The following is a 19,877-nucleotide window of genomic DNA, read 5'->3' on the forward strand; positions in this document are numbered from 1 at the left end:
CGGGGCCTGAAACCGACGGCCCCGCCCCTGTCTACAGGCACCCTCACCCCTGTCCGTCCCGCCTCCAGGCCCATCCCAAGATGGCGGGTGAGTGGGGCTGGGTTCGGGGGACGCCAGGGGTGCTCCCCTCCCTCTCGCCCCGTGACCACCCCGCGAGGCCAAGGGGCCCCTGCCCGACCCCGTCCTCTCTCGCCATAGCCCCCTGGTAACTCCTTGTGTGTTTCTTGGTTTTCAGAGATCCCCCTGTACTTTGTGGACTTGCAGGATGACTTAGACGACTGTAAGTAAGAGTTGGGGCACCCCATCCCTCCCTGGGACGCTCTCAAAGAATTCAGGGTGCACGAAGCGCGGGGCGGGGGACTCTCAAGCCAGGCCCTCCTCGTCGGGAGCAGAACAGCGGGACCCTCAACTGCCTAGATCCACTGGGGGCCGTCCCTCCCCGCTGGGCGGGGCGGGCTGAGGGTGGGAGCCCTTCCCTCGAGGGAAGGATTTTTGTTGTTGGGGAAACTTTTGACTTCCTGTCACTTCTTTTCTTCCTACGCCTGCGGCTGCCCCGGGGTGGGCGGAGGGGGTAGTTCCAAGTCCTAGTCGACTCACGGTGGGTGGGCGGGGGGGCCCACCACCTGGGAGTTCGGTGACTTCCCTCTCAGGGCCTCGCCCTTTTCCTAGGGACTTTTAGGAGTGCTGGGGGGTTGCGGAGGTTCGGCTCTCGGTGTGGCCGGCCACGGAATTCACGGACTTCTCAAGTGTCCTGGCCACAAGCCCAGCTCCATCTCTTATCCCATGGAGTCCATTGGCCCCCGCATTTCTTGGGTGGGTCCCTTGTCCCTTCTTGCCCTCTTCTTTGAAATCATGTTAAGGGCTGGTAGCTGGGGGAGGTGTCATCTTGGAAATCCAAGTTCACATTTGTGGTGAATGAAGGAAGCGTTTCCTCTCCCGCTAAGAAACATTTATTGAGCAGCTACTTGCTCTGGGTTCCGGACCTGCAAGGATGTGTTGGAAACAGCTCTACACGCAGGGAGCTCACAGGGTGTGGGGGAGAGCCTACTTGTAAACAGAAAAATAGCAAGCACTGGAGTGCTTGCTGGTGAAGAAGCCCTATATAAATCATCCAAATAACTAACATTAATTGGGGGCGTATTGTACGCCAGTCATATACAGTACTTCCTCTCATCTTTCCTTCCATACCTATAGGTTTCCTAATAGTAAATGTTGGTGTGTACTGAAAACTTACCATGGACCAGACAGCGTTAAACTCTTTCTTTTGTTTTGAGACGTAGTCTTGCTCTGTAGCCCAGGCTGGCGCGCAGTGGCAAGATGTCGGCTCACTGCAAGCTCCACCTCCTGGGTTAACGCCATTCTCCTGCCTCAGCCTCCCAAGTAGCTGGGACTACAGGCGCCCGCCACCACGCCCGACTAATATTTTGTATTTTTAGTAGAGACGGGGTTTCACCATGTTAGCCAGAATGGTCTCCATCTCTTGACCTCGTGATCTCGTGATCTGCCCACCTTGGCCTCCCAAAGTGCTGGGATTACAGGCGTGAGCCACCGCGCCGGCCCAGTGTTGAACTCTTGACACACATTAACTCAGAGGGTGCAATCTCGGCTGGGTGCGGTGGCTCAGGCCTGTAATCCCAGCACTTTGGGAGGCAGAGACGGGCAGATCACTTAAGGTCAGGAGTTTGAGACCAGCCTGGTCAACATGATAAAACCCTGTCTCTACTAACAATACAAAAATTAGCCGGGCTAGGTGGCACACGTCTCTAATTCCAGCTGCTCGGGAGACTGAGGCAGGAGAATTGCTTGAACCTGGGAAGCAGAGGTTGCAGTGAGCGCCACTGCACTCCAGCCTGGGCAACAGCACAAGACTCCGTCTCAGAAAAAAAAACAAACAAAAAAACAAGGGGCGGTTTTGTTAAAGTAGCATAACACTTTTGAAGGGTCAAAACAAGCTGACAGTTAAGAGCTCAGTGTCTGGAATCCGATGGCCAAGAGTGAAATCCCGTATCACTGTTTACTAGCAGTGTGATCCCAGGCAAGTCAATGTACCACTCTACGCCTCAGCGACCTCATCAGTAAAATGGGCATTATAGCGGCCCACCTCAAAAGGCTTTTATAGGGAATTAAATGATTAAAGGATTTAGTACAATGCCTACTATGTAATAAACATTTGGTAAATATTGGCTGCTGTTACTGTGATTAATGTGATCATTATTAGTGGTTATTTAACATTGTTGAGCCCGGTACAGTATAGATCCAGGTTTACCGAGCTGCATGTTTCAGCTGGTAGGCATGCTCGGATTGAAAGAGTTGTATCATTTCCGTTGATAAACAATGTTTAGCTGCCCTGTGGTGCTTCTCATTCATAGATTTGGTATTTGATCTGACTGGAAAGCTATTTTCTAGCTGTTTCAGTTATCTAACCACCCCAAAACTCAATGGCTGAAACCAACAGCATTCGATTTCCCACAAATCTGTGGGTAGACTGGGTGGTGGTTCTGCTTAATGTGGTTTCATTTGGGGAAGTAAGAATGATGTCACTTACGTGGGTGGCATAGGTCCTGGCTGTTGGCTAGGAGATCTGCCAGGACTATTGGCCAGGACCTCAGTTCTCCATCAGGGGCCCTTTCCACTTGAACCTAGGCTAGGTCAGCTTTCTTACAGTAGAGTGGCCACAGGGTAGTTGCGCCTCTTTTCTGATGACTGCCTTCCTTCAGTCCTTTTTTGCCTATGTATGTACAAAAAAGTAAGGGATTATATAGGAAAAAATTATGATCTTACTTTGGACAAATCTTTGAACAAATGTTAGTGTTTGAGACTTGTGATTAAAAAGGCTTAATAACTCTTTAGCAGACAGCTGAAGACTTGCCCCAGTAAGGAAGGAAACCACTGTTACGCCTCTGAACATAACCACACCTTGGGTAGGACAACTCTGGGAGCCTCCTGGGGGGTTCCTGTTTGGGCAAGGGTAGGAGCTGTGGAGTGCTGTACCTTAGGAGTTTATAACATAATTGATCTGTACGCGAGGGCACGCTCATTCTTGCTGCTCTGCTTCTACCCCCACACCTCCCCATGCTAGTATTGGGAGGTATTATCATACCATTATTGGCAGAAAGAACCCTGAAGTTTTATCCTCTACCTCCTGGCGTTCTGACACCTGTAGCTGTGTTACATTGGGTGAAACACTCACCCATTCTGTTCAGTTCTTTGGAAAATGGCATGAGAATGGGAGCTACCTCATAGGACTGATGTGAGGGTTAGATGGATAGACAGAAAATATTCTAGTCTAGTGCTTTGTATTCAGTGATTTTTATCATCATCATCATCTTTGCTGGATTTTTACATAAGAGCTTATGATACAGTGTTACCAGCTGCTAGTCTGTGAGGTAGGTGGGATTATTCCTCTTACAGATGAGAAAACGGAGAATCAGGTTGAGTAACTTATCCATTGTGGTACAGCTCATGAATGGTGGAATTCAGTCAAATGCAATTCCTTCTGCTCTTTTCTTTTTATTCCACCACATGGATCAACCTCATAAATATTCTTAACCTAGGGGATAGGAAATGGATGTCAGTTTGGGTGGTACTGTGACTGTGGTCCTCCTTGGGCATTTGTGTCTAAATGATGCGACACCTCTCTGTTTAGACTGTAGGTCCCTTGGGGTAGGGACACAGGTCATCCTTTCCATAATCCAATGTCTCGCGTGATCTAGGTGCTCAATTAATGTTGTTAATGTTAACGATAATGGATTATGAGGCTTTTGTCTGATTTACTTTGTGATTCTTTATTATGTTTGGCTAATTTCAAAAGGGAGCCGTAATGAATGGATATCTTGTTTTTTAAATCATTCAGAGTCTTCAGGCCATTGCAGCACAGAAGAGATTTGTTTTCAGAGAATTGGCTTGCTGAAGCAATCTAAATTTCTTCTCTTGAAGGCAGAAAGTATGTGGGATGGCCTGGCGTATTGGTTTTCATGTTGAATTGCACGTGGAAGGTGGAGCTGTATGTCTGTGCCTAAGCATCTACAAGCCTATGAATGTCTGGTTTTGCTTATAGCATATGGAGGCTGAAGAGGTGTTATTGTTGGTAAGGTTTGTTTGGCCAATTAGAATTTAAATGTGTGTCAGTGATGGGTGAATAAAAAATGAGGGGAGCCTATTGCAAATATGAAGAGACACCTAAGAGACCTATCAACAAAATACAATATATGATCATATTTGGATCTTTAGTTGAACAAACCAACTATAAAAATACATAACTGAGACAGGGTATTGAGTTTGGACTGGGTATTAGATAATATTAAGAATTGTTTTGTTGGATATGATAGTAGTGTCATGGTTTTGTTCAAAGGAAAAGGGCCTCATCTAACAGAAACAAGCATTCTTGGGTGAAATCATTTGATGTGTGAAGTCTGCTATCAAATACTGCAACAAACAGTAAATACAAAGTCAGGAGAGGGATAAATGGAAAAATAAATGGCAGAATGTGGATACTTGTTGAAGTTGGTTGCTGGGGCCTGGTCTCTCTATTTTAGTATATGTTTGAAAATTTCCATAGTAAAAGGTTTAAAGAAGGGAGATGAAAGTATCACATGTGATCAAACATCTGTGGGAAGAGTTGGAAGGCTGGATTCCAATTCTGAAGTCACTGCAGAGTTCTTGTAAGATACATTTAGCTTCAAAAGACTGACTCATAAAATACGTTAGTGTTTGGGGGTCAGTGTATTTCTTTTCAAATGTTTAGCTTTGAAGAGGTATCTATTAAAGAACTTGGAAGAGGATATACTTCTATCCAACAAATGATATCTGGACCTTTGGTGAAAACAGGATTAGCTAAGCCAATGGAATATAGAGAGAATCATGGAGTCTTAATGCTAGGAGGAGCAGTGTATGTTCAACCTTGAGTAAAAGACATTTTCCAAAGCAAAAAGCATTCTGTGTTACCTGCCCCTTTGTTCTGTGTTTGTAAAAACCTTCTCAAGGACAAGAACCAAGCCCCCAAAGCAGAGAAACTATATTAATCTGAGTCCTAAACCAAACCATTGAACTTTTTGTCTGAACTATGATATATGCTTGAGTCAAAGATGTTCAGTTTTGTAAAATAAAAATCTCCCTGTCAACTGAAATAATTTGAACAGCAATATCTAATACTTGGAAAATAGAAGAAAACCCAGAGATCAAATTATTCTCTATATCAGATTGGCAATTTTTTCTGGAAAGGATCAGATATTTTAGGGCTTGCTGGCTAGGAAATCCCTTCTCTGCTATTGTAGCCTGAAAGCAGCCATAAATAGCACATAAATGAGTAGGCATGGGTGTGTCCTAATAAAACTTTATTTACAAATACAAGTGGTGGGCTGAATTTGGCCTAGGGAAGGTGGTTTGCTGACTTCTTCTCTAGCTCAGAGTTGATTTTTTTTCCATTAAAGCCCCTAGGTCTGTTGGTCAGCTGAGCCAGCCAGATCAGTATCTTTCCCACTAGGTTTAGCTGGAAGAGCTGAGCTTTGTTGAAAAGCCTCTGTTGAATAACCCTTGACAAGTTGCTCAAATTTCATGTCTCATTTTTCCCATTTGTGTATGAGAATGGCAAGGAACAAAAGAGTCAGAGTGGTGGGAGCGGATCCACCTTGCTTCCCTTCCCGTCGTCCTAATGTGTTTTACTTTTGTTGCTCTGTATTTTCTGTTTCCTGTGAGGCAAACAGATGAGCATTAGCAATTCCCACAAATTGCCTCTGTTTAAAAAGAAGAGTTTTAAATGGCTTTCTTCATCACAAAATAAGCTCTTGTAAACAAATTTTGCGACAAAACCTAGTTAACAAAAGGGAAAGTAGCTTTGACCTTCAAAATACCAATTAGTTTAACCCTGATGGGAAAAATATAAGAGGTGAGGACAGGTATTAGTTTCCATGCTTGGAAAGTCATTCATGCACATAACATGTTTCTCCACGTCTTCCAAGGTATCAGCCTTCCCAAAAGTGTTGGGGATACAGTTGTGGGGAAGCCTGGGGCTCAGCTCCTGACACACCCACAGCCTGGGAGGGAGGTGCCTGCGGTGTCTCAAGGGTCCAGGCAGAAGAGGGAACACAGATCTGGGCCAGTAAGAAGACAGGGCCGGGCTGGGTGTGGTGCCTTAAGCCTGTAATCCCAGCACTTTGGGAAGCCAAGGTGGGCAGATAACTAAGGCTCAAGAGTTTGAGAGTAGCCTGGCCAACATGGCGAAACCCCGTCTCCGCTAAGAATACAAAAATTAGCCGAGTGTGGTGGCGTGCACCTGTAATCCCAGCTACTAGGGAGTCTGAGGTGGGAAGATTGCTTGAACCTGGGAGATGGAGGCCACAGTGAGCCAAGATTGTGCCACTGTGCTCCAGCCTGGGCAACAGAGCAAGACTCCGTCTCAAAAAAAAAAAAAAACAAAAGAGAGAAAAAAAGAAGACAGGACAAGGGTAGGAGGGGAAGGCTTCTGAGGGGAGGTGGCATTTGAGTTTGGGCAGGTGGAGGAAGGCGATGGGCATTTGGGTGGTGGGTACAAAGGCAGAGGGTTGCATGATCCTGGTCTGCTTGGGACTCGGTGAGAGAGAAGGGTGGAGACTTGGGAACAAGGGCTGTGTGTGAGGGAGGGAGTGGGAGAGACTGGGAGATAGCACTGGGGGCTGTCAGTGAAGAATCTGCTTTACCAGCCCAGGGTTTAGGCTTAACCTGGGAGGCAGTAGGGCGTCCCTAAGCATTGTGGAGTTTCTGTCTTAGGAATGCAACCCAGGCAGTGGTACAAACACTGTCCTTTACTTAGGACTAAAAGCATGTCAAGCTCTGCTGTGACACGTTATTGTTGTGACTGAAGTACAAAAGCCCATGGGCCGGGTGTTTTTAATCCCGTTTTATCATTGCAAGGCTCACAGCAGGCACAGAAAGGCTAAGTAACTTGCGCAAAGTAACAAAGCTAGTAAGTGACAGAGGTGGAATTTAAACCAGGAAGTCTGGCTGCAGAATTTATCTTAACCACTATCCTTTGGAGGACTCATCATTCACTGGTATATTCATTCATTCAACTAATATTTATTCATGATGTTAGGCGTCGTGGACGCAGAAGAGAATAAAACGAACCCAGTTTTTGCTCATATGAAGCTTTCAGTCCAGCAGCAGAAACAAGACACTAAAGAGGTAAGCAGAAGAACGTATAGCAGGCGAGTGTGATCCAAGGTGCCAGCACAGTGTGGCTGCATGCATACTGGTGCTGCTAACGTCCAGTGGCCAGAGAAGGCATCTCCAGAGCCCTGAGAGGTGCTTCTGAGTTGAGATTTGAGTAACAAGCTGGAGATACTCGCATGAAAAGCCAGAGAAAGCCTCCTGCGTACAGCTCTTCCTTGTCAAGGACTAGCAGGAAGGCCTGTGTGTCTGGGCTTGTGTATCTGGAGCAGTGAATAACAGACACAGGAGGTGAGTGGAGGGGATGGGGGCCAGGCCATGCATGGCCCTTAAGTCCATTGTAAGGTAAAGTGTTGACCTTTTATCCATGGAGTCATGGGAGCCACTGGAGAATCTGAACCAGGGAGTGACTAGAGCTGCTCGGTGCTTTAAAAAAAGGAGGAAAAGCTGGGGTGGGATGCCCAGTGTGTTCCTGCGGTTCAGGCGGAGGGAGTGGGGTTTCAATCAAGGAGATGAGCCTGGGAGTGGGGGATAGGGTTGACAGATAGTTCCGGTGGTGAGGGAAGGGTCAACTCAGAGACAGGGTCTCATAGAGAACTTCTCTGACACCTCCATTCCCTTCCACCCAGACTGGGCTGGGCGCCCCTTCTTTGTGTTTGCTGAGCCCTGTATTTTCCTGTGGCAGCATTTGCTAATTTACTGATAGCATTGACCATTAGAATGGGTCTTATGCTTCTTTGGGTGCCTGTGGTCTAACATAGTGAATGGCACTGGGCAGCACATGAGAAGCAATGCCACAGATCCTGGTGGCATTGTCGAGGACACCAGAAAGCTGCCTTGTAGGGTTCTGGAGCACAGTTAGGACTGGAGAGGAGATGTGAAAGTCGTTCGTGGTGAGTGGTAGCTGGAGCCACGGGAGCAGGATGAGAGGGAATGTTGGAGAAGAAGGTGAAGGGGTACTCCCTGGGCAGCAGAGGCTTCTAGAAATTAGCCATGGAGGTAGGAAACCAGGAGAGCCTTGGAGCCAGGGTTTTGATTGGATAATCATTTATTTATGTCTCTTGCCCCAGAAGGGTCCGGTAAGATGAGGACTGAAGACAGGCCCCGGAGTTTGGCAGTTAGGGGGTCTTCATTCACCTCAGTGAGAAGTAGTTCAGCACAGCCAAGAAGTGGAAGCCAGATTGGAGTTAATTGGGAAAGTTCTGGAAGTTGAGGCGGTGTGGTCTGGAGTCCAGTAGCTCAGTGGTCAAAGTGTCCAGTGCCTGGTAGCCAAGGCGAGGAATACAGCAGGCTGTGGCTAGGCACTGGGCACTTTCAGGAATGGTCACTGCATTTGGGGCTCACAGCCCAGCAGGAGAAAGCACAGCCTTTCAAGAAGCAGCAGCTGGAGGGGTTCAAAGGGCTTTTCATCAGGGATGGAAGATTCCAGCACACATTTGCATGATTTATGTGTACTCTGAAAACCTTAAGAATTTGAATAACCCACCGGTTCTCCTGGTTATATGCCCAACAAAACATAGACATATATTCTCAAAAAACGTGTTCATAGTTGCATGATTCTTTTTTTTTCTGAGATGGAGTCTTGCTCTATCGCCAGGCTGGAGTGCAGTGGCGCGATCTTTGCTCACCGCAACCTCTGCCTCCCGGGTTTAAGTGATTCTCCTGCCTCAGCCTCCCGAGTAGCTGGGACTACAGGCGTGCACCACCAGGCCCAGCTAATTTTTGTATTTTTAGTGCAGTTGGGGTTTCACCATGTTGGCCAGGATGGTCTCGATCTCTTGACCTCACGATCTGCCTGCCTCAGCCTCCCAAAGTGCTGGGATTACAGGCGTGAGCCACCATGCCTGGCCAGTCACATGATTCCTTTTTTTTTTTTTTTTTTGAGGCAGAGTCTCGCTCTATCGCCCAGGCTGGAGTGCAGTGGCCGGATCTCAGCTCACTGCAAGCTCTGCCTCCCGGGTTCACGCCATTCTCCTGCCTAAGCCTCCTGAGTAGCTGGAACTACAGGCGCCTGCCACCTCGCCCGGCTAGTTTTTTGTGTTTTTTTCAGTAGAGACGGGGTTTCGTGTTAGCCAGGATGGTCTTGATCTCCTGACCTCGTGATCCGCCCATCTCAGCCTCCCAAAGTGCCAGGATTACAGGCTTGAGCCACCGCGCCCGGCCTCACATGATTCTTAAGAGTTGGAAAATGCAATCTACTCAAATATGCATCATGACTACAAAGGATTATAAATTCTGGCATGTTCACACAATGGAAAACCATGCAGCTGTAAGAATGGATGACCTATAACTCTAATCAGTAATACGGATAATTTCACAAACATCTGAAAAGCCAGACACAAAAGGGTACACACTAAATGGTTCTATTTGTATGAACTATAAAACCATGCAAAGGGAATCTAGGCTGTTAGAAGGCAGGAGAGTTGCTACCCGTTGCGGGAGGTGGTAAGTGGAAGATAGCAAGAGGTGGTTTTGGAGATGCTGGTAAAGTTATCTTGCTTGGTCTGAGTGCATTGCTTGATTGTTTTAACGATTTCGAACAGTATGAAAATAGAGGACTCTATACCCCAACACTCATCCTGAAGATTTTGACTGTCTTCTGTAACCATTTTTTTCTTTTCATCTACCTCAAGTCTGACTAGAGAACTCATTGCATTTGTAAGTAATATTGTTCCATTGGTTCATTAATGCCATGTAGACTTTACCACCCTCATCTTCTCCAACTCCATCCCTCAAGTGGGCAAATTGGCAGGAGAGTGGAGATGGGTAACATTAAAATGGAGCATACAAACTGCCTTGAGCTGCAGAGTTCTTTCCTGTCAGGTAACGTGAGTAAATGTTTCCCATTGATCATCAACTTATAAATCAGAGTTGCCTGGGCATGGTGGCTCACACCTGTTATCCCAGCACTTTGAGAGGCCGAGGCAGGTGGATCACCTGAGGCCAGGAGTTTGTGACCAGCTTGGCCAACATGGTTAAACCCTGTCTCTACTAAAATTACAAAAAAAAAAAGAAAGAGAGAGGAAAAATTAGCTGGGCATGCTGGCACACGCCTGTAATCCCAGCTACTCAGGAGGCTGAGGCAGGAGAATCGCTTGAACCTGGGAGGTGGAGGTTGCAGCGCGCTGAGATCACGCCATTGCATCCAGCCTGGGCAACAAGAACAAAACTCCATCTCAAAATAAAAGTAAATAAAAGAGTCATAAATAATGATGGCTTTTGGAAGCCATGATTAAAGCCACAAATCAAGGAGGAATTTCCATGTCGGCATGGCATAGAAAGGATGGCTGCTCATGATTTAGGCTGGTCTTTGCAGACAGCCCGTTGCATAGTGCTAGTAATAACGATCAGTAGCCCTCAAAGATTTGCAATATAAAACATTATGCATTGGATGGATCTGCTCATATGAGAGCTAGTAAGTCAGTGTGGGTCTTGTTAGAGAATGACATTTATATAGAGAAAGTTGCTTACGCAATTTGCTGTTTGAATTTAGTTAACAAGGACCTGAAGTGTGCGGGGGTCACTTCCCACCAAAAGCCAGTGAAGAATCGAGAGTATTCTTCGTCTGTTAAATGGATCAAACTTGTCTAGTCTTGCTGTTAGAAATAGTCCCAATTCAGAAATCTGCATTAGTACTTACAAGCCTGTTAGTGAGACGAGCAAAACTACTTCAAATAACACATTATGGGAGTGGTGTATTCTAGTTGCCCCCAAATCACCTAACGCCTTGTAAAGATTTAGTTGTTAGTCGAAGAGTAGCTAACGTGACCCTCTAAAGAATTAATTTTTATTTATATAAGTTCTGCATGAATACATTCTACATTCATTCTAAGTACAACTTTTGCAAATAAAGCTTAAATTCCTTCTTGGCCACCATCAACCAATCTTCTAATATTTCGAGTCAAACATGGACATAGTGAACCACGTCTGTCATGTTGCCTGTTCAGTGTCCCCTAGTGGTATGTCAGAAACAGAATATTGGATTGTATGGCTAATTGGTCTGGCTCAGAGTGGCATGTATCATGTAGAGTTATAATGATAGGGTGACATATTGAATGGAGAATCATAAATATTGGGAATGGCTGGAGAGCTTACTCTGAATGAAAATGCTTGCTGGGGTAGACATGCCATAACATTCTGCCTCCAGCTCCAGCTCTGCTTATGTCTAGGCCAATAAAGGGATTTCCTTGGGTATGTTTTATTGTGTTTATTTTTTTCCCCTTTTCCACTTAAAGCTGATTATGGTGTGGCTACTCAGTCAGGGCTTGGTGGCTTTGTGTGAAATGGCTCAGTGTCCCTGAACCACTTGAAGGTGGCAGACAGTGTACCTTGCTCTGCTTTTCCCTTCATCTGGAATATTCTTTTTCCCTTTCACAGATTCTCTCTCTCTTCCCACGTGGCAGATTTCTGTTCAATCTTCAAGGCGCAAATCACATACCACCTGTGTTCTAGGGAAGCTGTCTCGCGTCTCTTTACTGTCTTCCAAGTGGAGCTGTGTCCCTCTTGTTTGTCTGTGCTTATGTCCCATGGTGCTTACCACCATGGCATTGTGGGTGGTGATGTACATGATGATCTTTTTTCCCGTGGGGGCTTATGGTGTCCAGGGACCACTACTCTTGAATTAGATTTACTGTTGTTGCCTACTATGAACCATGAGGGAGGAGGGGATGTTCAAGGTGAGTCTGCTCTCAGCATGCTTTCTGTTTCTGTATTGATCTTCCAATCCATTTTTTTTTGCTGTAAAGTGACCTGTAAAGTTTCTTTTCTGTTTATTAGATCGTATCTGCTATAGTTGAACCTTCAATGCATATTGACCTAATGTTATTCTTAAACATATTAATTCATACTTGGCCTGCTTTAGCACAGATTGGTGTCTGGTGAAAAGCATTGACACACAGGTGAGGACTCAGGGGTCCATGGTGTGTTTCACTACAGCATCCTCATCTGATTTCCTTTATGCCCCAACAAGTGAGAGAGATACTGACAGGGTTGGTTGGATAACCCTTGAGTAACCAGTTAACATAGAGGAGGGTAAATCCTTTTTTCTCAGTGTTGTAGTTTCCAGAAATATTTTTCTCTGGTGGGCCTTTTAGTCAGAGAAGAGTTCCTTTTTTTTAAATTTTTTTAAATGTAGTCACCTAACATCAGGGGCAAAGGATAATAAACCCTGTTATCCTGTTATTCTTTGCAAAGTAGTCAGGACCTTCCTGAAGAGGAACTGGTCTTGTTTTAGGTTGTGCGAGCTCAGAACCACCCTGGCCAACTTAGCAGTGGCTAGAAATGTAAATTCTAGACAATTGTTATTATTATTTTTGAGACACGGTCTCACTCTGTCTCCCAGGCTGGAGAGCAGTGGCACAATCACGGCTCACTGCAGCCTCAACCTCCCAGGCTCAAGTGATCCTTCCACCTCAACCTCCCTGAGAGCTAAGGCTATCTGTAGAGGTGAGCTACCTGTGTCTTAGCTATTGAAGTGGATGATAGAGGTAAGCTGTCTATGTCCTAGCTTCTGAAGTGGTTTAAATGGTAGAGGTGAGCTGTCTATGTCTTAGCTATTAAAGTGGATTTTAAAACTCTACATCTCCCTGGAGGACCAGGAGCAGCCACAGCTGCTGACTGTGGTGTAACAGAGCTGCAGGGGTGCTGGGCACACAGTTCAAGGTGGCTCGTGTGTGCAGAGCCAGGGGATGGGGGCTGAGCATACGGGACAGTAGGAGAGGCCACTGACCCCTGTGAATCACCCTGGCCCTTCTCCAAGCCCTTTTCCTACTGTGCATTGCTAGCTTTAAATATGAATCATTTTTCTTAAAGAGTCAGTAGTGTCCCGTGTCGATTTGTCAGTAAACCTAGAAATATAGAAAGTGGCAGAAACATAGAAAGCAGCTGCTGCTTAAAAGCTTATTATAGTGTAGATGACAAATGAAGTCAAAACATGATCAACACTGGTTTATTTCATATTTTACACTGGGCCAAAACAACTTGAAGTTGTTATGAGAAACGGTTTTGTTCAGAAAGCTTTGTTCTTCTGCATCATACAATGCTTTCATAAATGGAGTTAGTAGCTTTTTTGTTTTTCAAATGTAAAACAAAACAGTGAAAAAGATTTGAACTAGGAATTATTGACATGCTATTTCATATTTCATTTCTAACGTGAATGCTTCAGATTCCTGATGTTTATGTGTGGTCTGGACTTGCTGGGTCCCAGAGTAATTGTTTGTAATATTGCCTCGTAGACTTTAGCCCCTTGTTTCTGTCAGCAGTTACCAGACAACATGCCAACTTAGCAATGGCTAGAAATGTAAATTCTTTTTTTTTTTTTTTCTTTTTTTGAGAGAGTCTTGTTCTGTTGCCCAGGCTGGAGTGCAGTGGCATGATCTTGGTTCAAGCAGTTCTCCTGCCTCAGCCTCCCGAGTAGCTGGCATTGCAAGCGTGTACCACCACATCTGGCTAATTTTTGTATTTTTGTAGAGACAAGGTTTTACCATGTTGGCCAGGCTGGTCTCAAACTCCTGACCTCAACTAATCCACCTGCTTCGGCCTCCCAAAGTGCTGGGATTACAGGTTTGAGCCACCGCACCTGTCCTTAGAAATGTAAATTCTAGAAAATTATTATTTTTTTGAGACAGGGTCTCACCCAGTCCAAGGCTGGAGTGCAATGGCACAGTCATGGCTCACTGCAGCCTTGACCTTCCAGGCTCAAGTGATCCTCCGATCTCAGCCTCCCCTGTAGCTGAGACTTAAAGTGCACACCAACATACCCTGCTCATTTTTTCTACTTTTTGTTGAGATGAGGTCTTACATCCTCCAGGCCGGTCTCAAGCATCCTTCTACCTTGGCCTTCTAAAGTGCTGGGATTATAGGCATGAGCCACCACACTGGCCTGTAGAACGTTCTTTTTGAGAGAAAGGATCATTTTATGTTCTACTCCCATTGTTAAGGGACACAGCAAACTAGCCTGGTGGATCTTTACCATGCATGCATTCATTCATTCAGCAACTTTTATTGAAGCTTCAGAGGGCCTAGACATATCAGTGAGTCAATCAGAGATTCTTACCTTAAGGGTGGGAGTGGGAGGAGTGGACACAACTGACAAGCAGTAAACCCAGGAAGTAAATATTTTGTGTGTTCGAAGGCAGGGGGTTCTCTGGAAAAACAGGAAAGTGGATCAGGATAAGGGGGCTATGGATGGGGGACTTGGAATTTTAAAATAAGGTGGTCAGGGAAGACCTCACTGAGAGGATGATGAATGAGCAAAGATTTTTAAGAAGAGAAGGAATTCTTTGTAGAGGGATCAGCCAGTGAAAAGGCCCTCTGCTGGGGAAGCGACTGAGCGTCTGGGAAATAGTCACAAGGCCTGTGGGTGGAGGCAGAGGAGAGAAGTGGGAGATGAGGCGAAGAAGTAATGGTGGGCCAGATCTTTTCCACTGGCCAGATAGCCCGCAGGTAACACTGCCTGGCTTGTCTTTCTCTTTTACAGTGTTTCTTAACTGGGGTGATTTTGCCTTGCTTCCCCCCACCCCCGGGGGACGTCTGACAATGGCTGGAGATAGTTTTGATCGTCACAACGTCGGGAGGGAGTGCTTCTGGCATGTAGTGGGTAGAGGCCAGGCATGTTGCTAAACTTTCCATAGTTCACAGCCCGCAGAACAAAGTATAATCTAGCCTGGAATGTCAATAGTGCTGAGGTTGAGGAATCCTGCTCTGTTATCTTTAAATAGTTCATCAATTGTTGATTGATTTCGTTTGTCTTTTAAGATTTAATAAAGAAGAAAACCATAAAAACGTCATGGGAAGAGGTTATTCATCACGTTACCTGGTTAGAATGCCTTCACAATTGATATTGAAGCGAATGCTGGCTATTTTCATTCACTTTGAGGAAAGGAGAGCCAAATTTTGCTTCCATGTATATTTTAGTAAGCCCTGGTGCATTGAAGGATTAGTTAAAAAAAAAAAAAATACAGCATTCACAGGTAAATAGTAATAATCTTACTGATAATCTTATTAATTTGGACTCAAGTAGGATTTCCTAATTTTGAGAAAGTTCAGACTGTTGATCCACACCAGGGAAAATGTTTGCATATGTGGGGGAAGAAATGATTGTCAGTACTTGGAATGAAAGGTACTATTCTTTACATATGAATATAATGGTATCAGTAGGAATATTTTCCTTGGATTTTGCTAATTTAGTATTTTTTAGACATCAGTCATTGGTGTGCCACTTTTTTCTATTTTTATTTTGATAATACCACTTGGATTTTTCTTCATATCAAATAACTTCTTTTATTTAAACACGTTTTAGAAAACTTTCATCAGTTGCTCTAATTGAAACTTAACCAAAATATAAAACAGAAATAAAATAACATTAAATTCTAGATATATAGGCACAGTGCCTGCAAAAGATTCTGAGCTGAGACCTGCTTTGTATTAAAAGGAAGATTACCAGTCTTAGGGAGGTGTTCAAGACATGCCTGAACAAAAGGAAACTTTCCTTGATTTAGTTGGAAAATGAAGAAGGGAATAACTTTCCCACTGTGTGATTTAATGACATTCAGTGTGTCACACTTGAGGATATGCTGTCTCAAGCTGTCCGCACTCTGTGGCCAGGTGACCAGGCTGTGCACTTGCAGCATGGCTGGCTGGGCTCAAAGCTGTGCCTGATAGTATAGAACCAACCAGTGAGAGAATGGAGGTGGGATCCGTTGACTGTGATTGGCCACCAATGGCCTATTAATGCAGAACTCTCCCAGGGTGGTAGCCAGCTAGGCAGCCTGGTTCTTTGTTCTTTATAGAACTAAAATTGTAATTCCATTGCTTAAAACAGAAATGCCTGTTATTTAGACTTCTCATTTCTGATAGATTTTAAACATCTTTCCTCTCTCTGCCCTTCCTTATATACTTAACATGAATTACCAAAATTTGTTCTACTAAATTCATTAATAAGATGATTGAATACTTTTGATTAGTTCATGTATATTATATTGACTGTGCAAATTCATTAATTTTACTTTAACAGTTATGTTTTTGACCTCTTTTTTTTGAGACTGAGATATCTCATTTTGTAAGCAGAAGCAAATTAGTTAATGTCTTTGGCTGCTTTCCAGCTCACATTGTGGGTACACCTACAGGTGGTTTGAGGCTAGGTGCTGCATCTCAGGTTTGGTTTTGTGAAAGCTGGATTTTCTCAGCTTTCTCAGGGGCTGATAGGCTTTCACAAATTGAATCCTGGTAGTCAAAGTCTTGGGAGAGTGATTTCTGTAGAAACCAGTGTTTATTAGGTGTCTGTGTGATGTGCCAGGCAGTATATGATATGTGCCAGGCATTATATGACATGTGCCAGGCATTATATGACATGGTTCCAGTGTTTAAAGGACCTCCGGGTCTAGCTCTAGAGATAGAAACAGTCTACTTAGAAGCCTGGTCTGGGCTGGGCGCGGTGGTTCATGCCTGTAATACCAGCACTTTGGGAGGCCGAAGTGGGTGGATCACCTGAGGTTGGGAGTTCGAGACCAGCCTGATCAACGTGGAGAAACCCCGTCTCTACTAAAAATACAAAATTAGCTGGGCATGGTGGTGCATACCTGCAGTCTCAGCTACTCGGGAGGCTGAGGCAGGAGAATTGCTTGAACCCGGGAGGCAGAGGTTGCGGTGAGCCAAGATCGCGCCACTGTACTCCAACCTGAGCAACAAGAGCAAAACTCCGTCTCAAAAAAAAAAAAAAAAAAAAGAGAGAGAGAAACCAGGTCTGTTGGTGTGTGCCTGTAGTCCTAGCTACTTGGGAGGCTGAAGCAGGAGGATCTCAGGAGTTTGAATGTAGCCTGGGCAACATAGCAAGACCCTGTCTCTACAAAAATAAACCAAAAACAGAAAGAAAGAAACAGTTTACTTGGATTTAATATTGTACCACTTTATGTAAAATGTTGACAGCTGCATAGTTCCATTTACTGATCCTGCTTTATGTTATAGTTTAAAATATGTAGAACCTCTATATATGTTATAAATTCCACAGCACAAGGTTTTAATTTTTGCTTTAAACTATCATAGGCATTTTTAAGTTAAGAAGAATAATAGTTTTAAAATATTTACCATTTCTAATGCTCTTGATTCCTTTTGAAGATACAAGTTTCCAAATGGTATCGCTCCACTTCAGCCTACAGAACATCTTTTAATATTCCTTGTAGTCTGCGTTGGCTGGCTGTGTTAAAAAGGGTGTGTTAGAAACAAATTTGTAGCATTTTTTTTTTTTAGTCGGACAATGTCAGATTCCTGGAGGATATTTTCACTGGATATCAAGTTCTAGATTGCTAGTTTTGTCTCTTAGTCCTTTAAAGATGTGGTTTCACTGTCTTCTGCCTCTACTGTTTCTGGTCAAGAGTCAATGGTCATTCAGGCCATGACTCCATGTATATAATACTTGTTTTCTCTGCTGCTGTCCCGATGATCACGTTTGGTTACTAGCAGTTTGACTCTAAGGCACCCAGATGCAATTTTCTGTGTATTTAATAACTCTTGGGATTCACTAAGATCCTTGATTCTGGAAATTTATGTCTTTCACCAAATTTGTGGTCATTATTTTGTCATCTTCGTTCTTCTATTAAGTACACTTAGTGAATTTTTACTTTTCAGATATTGTTTTAGTTCTGAAATTTTTATCTGATGCATTTTTATATTAATGTTTCTTTGCTGAGGCTCCTTCTCATTCATGGCATGTTTTCCTTTCCATCCGTAAGCATTATTGTAATAGTTGCTTTAAAGTCCTTGTCTGTAATTTCAGCATTTGAGTCCTCTCAGAGTCACTTTGTTTTGATTTTTTTTTTCTTTCAACTGGTTCAGGTTTTCTTGTTTTCTTCATATGTTGAGTAATTTTGGAGTATAACCTGGATATTGTGAATGTTACATGTTGTAGAACCTCTAGATTCTGCTATATGCCTCCAAAGAGTATTGATTCTTTTTGTTTCTTTTTGTTTTATTTTACTAGACACTTACATTGACTGGGGTCAGACTATTAACTCATTATCCCTATAGTGGATAATATTCCAAATCTTGGTTCAATTATTTAAGTCTTAGCTGTACTGATTGGAATTTGTCACACAAATGCTTGGTTTAGGGTTCAAGCCAGGGTTTGGGCAGAGTTTAATACAGTGGCTTCCCCTGTTTGACTCTTTCCTTTCTGGGATTCCTCCTCTTTGCCCTTCCCCACACTCTGTAGTGTCTGTGGTTGCCCTGTACTCTGGAGATATAAACATAAGCAATATTAGTCATAGAATCGGCTAATGATTTAATGATAGTAATAATAATAACAACAATAACAACAGCCAGTCTTTGCAAAGTGCTTATCTGTGTCAGATGCTTTTACATCTATCTCTCTATGTATCTGCCTATCTTTTTTTTTCATCCAGGCTGAAATGTAGTGGTGTGATCATGGCTCACTGCAGCCTCAACCTTCCAGGCTCCAGCAATCCTCTTATCTCAGCCTCCTGGTTACCTGGGATCACAGGCGTGCACCACCGTGGCTGGCTTTTTAAAAATTTTTTGTAGAGACAAGACGAGGTCTCGCTATGTTGCCCAGGCTGCTCTCGAACTTCTGGGCTCAAGTGAGCCTCCTGCCTTGGCCTCCCAAAGTGCTGGGATTACAGGCGTGAGCCACAGTGCTCAGCCTCTAATTCTTTTTTTGAGAGAGTCTTGTTCTGTTGCCCAGGCTGGAGTGCAGTGGCATGATCTTGGTTCAAGCAGTTCTCCTGCCTCAGCCTCCCGAGTAGCTGGCATTGCAAGCGTGTACCACCACATCTGGCTAATTTTTGTATTTTTGTAGAGACAAGGTTTTACCATGTTGGCCAGGCTGGTCTCAAACTCCTGACCTCAACTAATCCACCTGCTTCGGCCTCCCAAAGTGCTGGGATTACAGGTTTGAGCCACCGCACCTGTCCTTAGAAATGTAAATTCTAGAAAATTATTATTTTTTTGAGACAGGGTCTCACCCAGTCCAAGGCTGGAGTGCAATGGCACAGTCATGGCTCACTGCAGCCTTGACCTTCCAGGCTCAAGTGATCCTCCGATCTCAGCCTCCCCTGTAGCTGAGACTTAAAGTGCACACCAACATACCCTGCTCATTTTTTCTACTTTTTGTTGAGATGAGGTCTTACATCCTCCAGGCCGGTCTCAAGCATCCTTCTACCTTGGCCTTCTAAAGTGCTGGGATTATAGGCATGAGCCACCACACTGGCCTGTAGAACGTTCTTTTTGAGAGAAAGGATCATTTTATGTTCTACTCCCATTGTTAAGGGACACAGCAAACTAGCCTGGTGGATCTTTACCATGCATGCATTCATTCATTCAGCAACTTTTATTGAAGCTTCAGAGGGCCTAGACATATCAGTGAGTCAATCAGAGATTCTTACCTTAAGGGTGGGAGTGGGAGGAGTGGACACAACTGACAAGCAGTAAACCCAGGAAGTAAATATTTTGTGTGTTCGAAGGCAGGGGGTTCTCTGGAAAAACAGGAAAGTGGATCAGGATAAGGGGGCTATGGATGGGGGACTTGGAATTTTAAAATAAGGTGGTCAGGGAAGACCTCACTGAGAGGATGATGAATGAGCAAAGATTTTTAAGAAGAGAAGGAATTCTTTGTAGAGGGATCAGCCAGTGAAAAGGCCCTCTGCTGGGGAAGCGACTGAGCGTCTGGGAAATAGTCACAAGGCCTGTGGGTGGAGGCAGAGGAGAGAAGTGGGAGATGAGGC

At 44.4% G+C, this 19,877-nt stretch overlaps 1 protein-coding gene across 1 annotated transcript in view; it reads left to right on the plus strand.

The window, feature by feature from the left end:
• The first annotated feature begins 80 nt into the window (after positions 1-80).
• LOC105507991 (serine/threonine-protein phosphatase 4 regulatory subunit 1-like) overlaps positions 81-19,877 on the plus strand; it is a 94,800-nt gene continuing 75,003 nt past the window's right edge. Inside the window, 2 exon segments of the mRNA XM_011936728.1 lie at positions 81-87; positions 236-280. Of these exon segments, the coding sequence (XP_011792118.1) occupies positions 81-87; positions 236-280 (52 nt within the window).

The sequence above is a fragment of the Colobus angolensis genome, unplaced genomic scaffold (assembly GCF_000951035.1).
Source record: "Colobus angolensis palliatus isolate OR3802 unplaced genomic scaffold, Cang.pa_1.0 Scaffold156, whole genome shotgun sequence".
NCBI lineage: Eukaryota > Metazoa > Chordata > Mammalia > Primates > Cercopithecidae > Colobus > Colobus angolensis.